At 37.2% G+C, this 8626-nt stretch overlaps 2 protein-coding genes across 2 annotated transcripts in view; both read left to right on the top strand.

Annotated features, from left to right (window-relative positions):
- Positions 1 to 1013: 1013 nt before the first annotated feature.
- LOC102671170 (spliceosome-associated protein CWC15 homolog) lies at positions 1014 to 2297 on the top strand. The gene is made up of 3 exons (XM_006616045.2): positions 1014 to 1373; positions 1502 to 1808; positions 1908 to 2297. The coding sequence occupies exons 1-3, from the start codon at positions 1243 to 1245 to the stop codon at positions 2148 to 2150; spliced, it is 681 nt and encodes a 226-aa protein (XP_006616108.1). The 5' UTR covers positions 1014 to 1242; the 3' UTR covers positions 2151 to 2297.
- A 3952-nt stretch (positions 2298 to 6249) lies between these two features.
- The window catches only part of LOC102680983 (protein 60A-like), a 33640-nt gene continuing 31263 nt past the window's right edge, over positions 6250 to 8626 (top strand). Inside the window, exon 1 of the mRNA XM_006616124.2 lies at positions 6250 to 6349. Within this exon, the coding sequence (XP_006616187.1) occupies positions 6250 to 6349 (100 nt within the window). The remainder of the gene's footprint in view (positions 6350 to 8626) is intronic.

The following is an 8626-nucleotide window of genomic DNA, read 5'->3' as shown; positions in this document are numbered from 1 at the left end:
TATATATATATGTAATGTAATATTTAGTTTTTGATTATTGCATAAACGAATATATGATAATGACAGAATTATTTCAAGTTTATTATATGAAATTTGAAGATATGTTTTGAGATATAGTGCCTCTTTAGTTGCAAAATTTGAATAAATGAAAGTCAGAATGCTGTCCAATATGTTAAAAAAAATGATTTTAATAACAATTTAAATATAAACCTGACCATAGTTTATAATATATTGCACAAAATACGTGATTAATGATATGAACTTTTATAAAAAGAAAAAAAACATATAAACGTATAAGAAAAGAAAAAGTTCATAAGTATTCAATAATAAAAATGATATGGCGCATGAAATAAATGTTGCAACTGTAAGTAATACAATGTAATCATAAGTTTAACAGATAAAAAATTAAATTAAGCACTAATACTATAATAGAAAATTGCTTTTTGAATTTTGTTTTTATCTGTTTTATATATATATATATATATTGAATTTATAAAGATATGTAATATCAATTAGCAATTGCATTAAAAATTATATCAAATGACTTTATATGTTTTATTAAATTTTAATGTTGCGAAAATAACAAAATTTAATTTGTTTATTAAATTAAATATATTAATATGACAATAAGTTTATAGTATATTTATATATACTAGTTTATTTCATATTTAAATTATTCTGATAAAATATTATTTATTGTGGGTTAATAATGTCATAACTATTAGTATATTGTTATAAAAAATACTATGTTTATTCTATTATACTATGTTTATTATATTATATTGATTCATTGTGATTAAAAATAATAAATAATGAGGAAAACAATATGATTTCTTTTTTATTATTAAAATAAGTTAAAATTGATTATAAATTACATTAATATATATAATGTAGATTTTAGAATTTATAAAAATAAAGAATTTATAAAAATAATTATTCGTATCATTTGTAATATAATATAATTGCAGAATATTCTTCTCTGATAGCTTCTTATCCGAAACTGGTTTTCATATGCGATTTTTAAAATCGAATGGCATATCGATTTATGGTTTACATCGACGACCTCTAGTGAGAATATATAATTTACGATATCATACGCGAAATAAAGATAGTCGATAATATTCGATATTTTTTAGACTTATTGGCGATCAGCTGTTTTGAAAACGAACAAACAAGTATTATATTAAAAAGAAAACTTAATCTAGTTTTGTATTAATAGATATTCAATATTTTATAAATAAAATGACAACGGCCGCAAGACCTACGTTCGAACCTGCTAGAGGAGGACAAGGACGCGGTGAAAAAGATTTAAGTGCAATATCAAAACAATATAGCAGCAGAGATTTACCATCACATACGAAATTAAAATACCGGTACTATGTTATTTTTTTTATTTTTGAGTAATATGTATTTATTTTTATTTTTGTTTCGAACAATTTTTTGAAATGAATAATCAAACCTAACCTCATTCATTTACAACATTAATGAATTTCATTTACAGAGAACATGGACAAGGAACAATAGAGGAATTGCGAAATCGAGATTTTCGTAAAGAATTAGAAGAACGTGAACGTGAAAGAGAAAAGGAGAAAAGTTCTAACCGTCGTATGATAGAACCACCTCGAGAAACTTCTACAACGAGTGCTAAAAGACAGAAAATTGATCAAGTACCTACAGCAAGTTTAGATGCAGATGATCCTCTTGATGATGATGATTCAGAGTCAGAAAGCGATGAAGATGATACTGCTGCATTATTAGCAGAATTACAACGTATTAAAAAAGAAAGGGCTGCGGAACAAGCTAAAAAGGTAAAATGTTTATGTTTGTATATTTTATTTATTCAATTAAATTCAATTTTATGTATGTAATTAATATTTTTATTTCATTTCATATTTTTTATTTTGCAGGAAATGGAGAAACGACAGGAAGAGGAAAGAATAAGAATGGAAAATATTCTTTCTGGAAATCCTTTACTAAGTTATTCTTCTCAGAGTGGAAGAACAGATATGAAAGTCAGACGACGATGGGACGATGACGTTGTATTCAAAAATTGTGCTCGTTCCGAACCAAAAAAGAAACATGATGTATTCATAAACGATTCATTAAGAAGTGAATTTCATCGTAAATTTATGGAAAAATATGTTAAGTGAATGAACTATATAAAAAGTATATTATTTGTTTGTATATAGTTTTAAGTTAATATTATCGTATGTTAATATGTAAGTATCTTATGTTATGCTTACAAATAGTGTAAGAAATTATTCTTAAAAATTTAAAAATGGATTACGCTAACTTCATAAGCATATTAGTAAATTATATATATCCAATTTTATGTACACACGTATATATATATATATATATATGTGTGTGTGTGTGTGTGTGTGTGTGTGTTCATTAACGACACGGTATATCACAAAATTTACTGAATTAAAATACGAACAATTAATAGTCATCGTACGGTTTGAATCTAAAAATAGAAGGCGTTATCAAGATTTTATCGATATTTTATTCAATTCAACAAGATTCAGGAAATTTTATTGTCCGCAATTTTTCTTTTATGCACTCGATCTATCTCGAGAAGGCTCCACTCTAACAAATTCGCAAAGAAATCGTTAAATTCTTCATATATAAAAATAAGCGTATAAATAATTGGTGTGAGAGAGTAAAGGGAGAGGAGCAGGGTGAGCTAGAGTGGGGTAAGGTGAATCAAGGTAGAATGTATTGGTCTGACAGAGATCGTTGATTGTGTGAGGGGAAAAAGGAAGAAAGAGAGAAAGAGAAAGAAAGAGGTAGAATAGAGGGAGAGAAAAGGAACAAGCTAGCCGAGTATACTGGAAGTTTGTCCAGGCAATGTAGGTACGTGTTTCGGTAGCGGTGCGATCCGGCCTCGGCGGTGGTGGTGCTGACGGCAGCAAGCGCGTGTAAACCGCTGGGTCAAGTATAACCGGTCCCAGGGTCCCCGGAGCAGCCGGAGGCAGCAGGCAGTCTACCGGTACGACGCGCAGCTGGTTATCGCCGGTAGACTCCCTGGCACCGACCTGGCCAACTAACGCAACAGGGACACACGAGGGACCGGCTCGACTCAACCGGTAGAGAGACAGAGAAAGAGAGACGACCGTTCACTGGTAGATCGCTTCAAGATGATTTCTGGGAAGAGATATGTCGTACGTTACGGTACGACCGATCGGTTCTCCGTGCGGTTGAATTCGTCATCGCCAATTTCATCCTCTTCGGCTTCTTCTCGAACCTTCAAATTAGGAGAGGTGCCGCTTAAATACCATTTTTCGGATCTGACTAATCGCGATCCTTGTGGTATTTACAATTTCCATTGTGTTAATGTGACTATAATTGATATTTTATTCGAGAAGTTTCATCCAAGTAATGCGTGTCGTTACGTGTAATAATATAAACTTTGAGAAGATTTATTTTCACGATAATTAGATCGTAGATCGTTACGTCTTTCTTGAACTCTCTAAAACAATAAAATTAGTGTATGATGACTAGTTTTTATAACTTGATCACGATCGATAAAATAAATAATTTGAACGAAATTATATAACAATCGCTTGTTCGCTTTAACCAATTGTAATAACGATAATATTCAAATTTTTCAAATGCGAAAACAATTATTTCTCATATTTTCATATTTAAAATCGATTAACAAAGTTTACAAATCATAATCTGATCTCATTTATTTTTCGCGATGCCGAAAAATTTAAATTTTCTTGATGCAAATCTAAAATGAAACGAAAGGAAAAAGATATATGCTCGAGAAAATGCAATGGTAAATTGGTAGACACACGGTCGAACACGGTGCGCTAAAAATGCAGAGTTGTCGAGTTTTCTTCAAGAGGATAATCTCCGAGGGAGGGATTTCCCCGGTGAACGCACCTCTGGATTCTGCAGCGGCCGATGCTCGACGGGAATTCGCCCTGAAGGCACTCTCCCTTCCTCTCCCTCTCCCTTTCACTCCTTTCCTCTCCCTCTTTCCCTTTAACTCTCTTTTTCTTCTTACCTCCCTCCCTTCCTCTTGTACACTCCTCTCTCTCTCCTCTGCTGCCACATTTTTTATTTACCTCCTATATTCCTCTATTTACTTTATTTATTCCGTTGCTGTTGGTCAGTCGAGAAAGAGTGTTGGACGAAAGAGAGCGAGAGAGAGATAGAAAAAGAGAGAAGTATGGCGAGCGAGAGAGAGAGAGAGAGAGAGAGAGAGTAAACTGCAGCATCTCTTGCTTTTCTCCAAGAGTTCCATCCATGGACGTGCAGAATGACGAGCCAGGGCTGTAAGCTACTAACATTTTATTGGGTGAGCCGACATGCATCGATAATGGAATCCCCATCCTCCTCTTCAAACATGCTTTCAGGATTATCTCCGTGGAATTGAGATCCGAACATTGCGGAATAAGCGGATGGTATGCGTGTGCCCGACACCTGTAAGAAGAACATTGGTATGTGCTTAATGCCTGTCACATGCAACCGGCCGGAGTTGTTTGCGCGACCAAGTAGAATTTTAGTGTCGTCGCTGTTAAAATAGAGTTATTATGTTGTATTATATTTGATTCGTAATTCGATCCGAATAATCATATTTATTTACTATGTATTTTCAATAAATAATTGAAGAAATATCAAGATATTCATTCGATATCTGATATCATGATCTTTCAAAAGATGCAAGAGATCCAATTGTTCATAACTTCGAAATACATAAAAAAAATACAATTTCTTAATATCACGTTTAAAAATATCTGAAAGTTTTCTATTTATTCGCGAATTCATTACCGAAACTATCTAATTATAATAAGAATTATAATAAGAAACATAATATGAAAATGTTATAGATAATCGAATAGCATTTTTTAGATGCAGAGAAATCGGATTTTCTTTTTTTTAATTTCGCTTTATCGGTTCGCGAATATCTACGAGAGAGAAGAAATTGTGTCGAGTAAACAAATATTTCTTACAACAAACTGGATATTGTAAGACTTACGTTGACTTTATTGGCAGATTAATGATACTACCGACTCAGATTCGCTTTCACCGTCATCCGCCCACCCCGATCCCTTCTACGTTTATGGTCGATTGCGTATAAATATGACACGCAATGACTTTTTTTTTCTTTCGTTTAGTTCTATTAAAAAATTCCCTATGAAAACATGATATTCGCGACATTGATTTTCCGAATTTATTTGACAAAATAAACATACATACATTTATTAATTTGCATAATTATTATTGCATAAATTTAAATAAAAGTATATCCAGGGAAAAAAAAGTTCTTTCCAGTTTTTCGTTTCTTTTTAATTATCCAAATGTCCTTTTATTTTTTGATGTATTTATGAGTTATAACTTTGGTGAAATTGTCGATAGCGTTTAATGGTTATAGTTACGAGCTACGTATTATTGGAATCCTTTCGTAATGATTTACGATAGTCGTATAATACGACGTGATGTATTTTGTTATAACGAAATATGTCGTATATTTTAGATAGAAATACATCATCGTACGATGACGAACAGATTATTTATTTACTTGTCACTTATTTACATAATTAAAAATGTTAAGTTTCATGTTCGTAATAAATATTAATATATCTTTCTCGCGTGTTAAAATTTAATCCTCGATACTCGATCTTTAAAATTATCGAAACCAATATGGTATAAATGCGTAACGCAATTTTTTCGCGGGGGGAAAAAAAAAAAAAGGTATTGGCAATCTTCTCACTCGAGTGTCCCATTTACACGAGATACGAAAAATCCACAAATCCACTTTCGAGTTTCGTTAAAAATGAATAAATCACCTGTCGTCAAATTTTGTTTTCACGCTATCTAAATCGATACACGGAGGAACACCGTTTCCAAAAATAAATGTCTGTAAAGGTTGCGTGCCATCGAGGCGCGCGTCTTCGAATGGAATTTCTCGTACGGCCAACTTTCGTGTCAACCGCTGCATACCATCCCGCCGCTGTGTTACCTGTAACAGCCTGTAAACAAATTCTTTGCCATATCCGTCCATTATCCGAGGTGAGTTACATTTTTCGAGCGCTTCACGTTACACGTGTAGCGGGATTTTCCAATGCTAGGCCCGCATTCCTCGGGCCGGAAACGGAGGATGGGTTTTCTCGGATCGAAAACATTAGCCGCGCATTGGGTAGGTAGCGGTTGGTGTGCGGTTATCGGGCGGAAATAGCCCGCAACTCGTCTGAATGGCGATCCGATAAAGATCGAAGGGGTTGAAAAAGTGGAAGAATGTTCAAGTTCGGTCGGCCGCCATCGCACGCCGTGTCTTCGCTAACCCTGATCTCCGGCACCACGTTAGAGTGCCGAGTAATACCAACGATCAGGGCTGGTGAACGCCGCCTACTTCTTCGGCAGGGGCGGTCCTATCTCTATGACCCAGGGACGTGCAAATGTCTTCGAAAATTCAGTGGGATCGGTCGGATGGGAAATTATTTTATAAGACAAATCGTTTTATTTCCTTCGCTCCCGTTATTCCTATTATTTTTTTTCTTTCTCCTTTTTCCACACGGATACGAGTTTGGAAAGTTTTCTTCCTCGATTTTTTACGCTCATACGACGATCGTAAAAGCGTACGAGGAAAAGTAGGTGTAATTCGTCGAGGAAACATTCGTCGAGTCGAAGCCGCTGTTCTCTTTCTCCGTGCAAATCCGTTCGAACAGTTGGAACGAAGGATTTTTATTTTTTTAACGGTAGCCGTTACACTTCCGAAAGTTGCGAGTCTTGGACGCGAACAAATTTATTTCGCCCGGTGAAAGCAACAGATTCGTCCTTTTTGGCGAGACAAACGACGCGTCGTTGAGCGAGACGCGTTTCGTTCGACGTTTTACATTTTTCAATTTTGATCTCGTCCTTCTCATTTACTCATTTCTACTCGTTCGTACGAGCATGAAACGTGTTTTCACCTTAAAAGAAACGGCGGGATCGCGTTCTAAAGAAAAAGAGGAAAAAAAAAATTATAAATTTAAAAAAAGAAACGCGATAATACACTAATAATAGACTCTAGACGCTTCTTTTGATCGGAAGAATGGGAAGATCAAAATCCGAGACGAGAAAAATCCGAGTCGAAATCGGCGATTTTATTTCTCAGCCCGTATCTATTTTGCGTTCCATCGTACACGAAGGATTCTCCCTTCGTGTTTCTTATTTTCAGCAGTCGAGGCACGCGTAAAAAGGTCGCGAACGATCCCCAGTGAAAGTAAATCAAATTTGCAATCGTCTCATGCCCCTCGTGGCCGCGGCGAGGCGACTTGGTTGCAGAAATTTGCGGTGTGCTGTGGATACGGTGTGCGTATGTAGATTGAATTCCTGCGCTTCGTCCACGTTCTACGTGGACGAACGACACCAGCCTTGCATTACGTAACGAGTTACATTGTAACACGCGTCCGCGAATCTCTTCGGAACCTTGCAAACATCTGGTGTTACATGCAACATTCCAGGAATGTCGCGTCGAGCGTGCGACGCAAGGCGTTGCGCGCAACGCTCCGTACGCGAACAATCCGATCGCGAGCGAAACATTTTCACCGGCTATCCTTCATTTTCGCGGCTCGCGTTATCACGACCATCATACGTCGCAGTCACGGTTGTACGCGTTCTCTCGGATATCCAACGTTATCACGATAAACGCGCGCGCGCGCGAATACACGCACACGCGTTCGTTTCAAAATCGATCGAGCGCACGAATACTTTCCCCTTTTCTCGTCGTTCGAACACGTGACTGTTCGAACCTTCGTTACTCAATAGTTACTTCGAACCGGGTGGTGACAATGTTAGGTGCAATGACATCCGTTCGTTATTAACAACATCTTCTTCTTGATACCTTCCTTGATTCACAAGGAAGCGACATCGTTCCGAAAGGCTGGATGCACACGATGCTGCGGATCGAAACTTTAGAAACTTTAGATACTAAGGAGGAGGGAGGCGATTCGATCATGGAACTTATCTTCGATAAGTTGGAGTCTCAAGTCGGAGGACTCAACTTCGCTAAACGCATTCGGTGACACTTGATGAATAAAGAAGCGAAGAAAAACACGTATGGAGNAGAGAGAGAGAGAGAGAGAGAGAGAGAGAGAGAGAGAGAGAGAGAGAGAGAAAGAGCGCGCAAAGTGTAGGACGCGAAGGGAAATTTAAACAAGAGACGAGAGAAAAAAAGGAAAGAGGAGAGGAGATACTGTGTAAAAAATGCGATTAAAAACGGGAGCAAATAACGTAACTCGATACACGGCGATTAATAAATTCGTACTTGGCGAAAGAATTAAAAAAAAAAAAAAAAAAGAGAGAGAAAGAAAAAGAAACGAAGAGGGCGGCGCGGAAAAAGAGGAAAGGATCAGTATGTACGCGTGGCTAGCGGCGTGGCAAGGCAAAAGCTGTGGCGAGGTAAGTGGAAGCGAAGCGAGGCGAGGCGAGGCGAGTCGAGGCGAAACGAGGCGAGGCGCGAGCGAGCCGATCCAAACAGGCAAACGCAGAGAGGAAGGCGAAGAGCGAGGCGTGGCTCTGTCGGAGGAGCGGTACGGCCCTGGGAGGCGGTGGTGAGGCCTCGCGGAGGAGCAGCGACGACGAGGAGGTGCACGGCACGGGCCAGACAAACAGACTGGCACTGGCATCGCGG

The sequence above is a fragment of the Apis dorsata genome, unplaced genomic scaffold (genome assembly GCF_000469605.1).
Source record: "Apis dorsata unplaced genomic scaffold, Apis dorsata 1.3 scaffold_249, whole genome shotgun sequence".
Taxonomy (NCBI): domain Eukaryota; kingdom Metazoa; phylum Arthropoda; class Insecta; order Hymenoptera; family Apidae; genus Apis; species Apis dorsata.
This window is presented reverse-complemented; position numbering and strand designations above follow the sequence as displayed.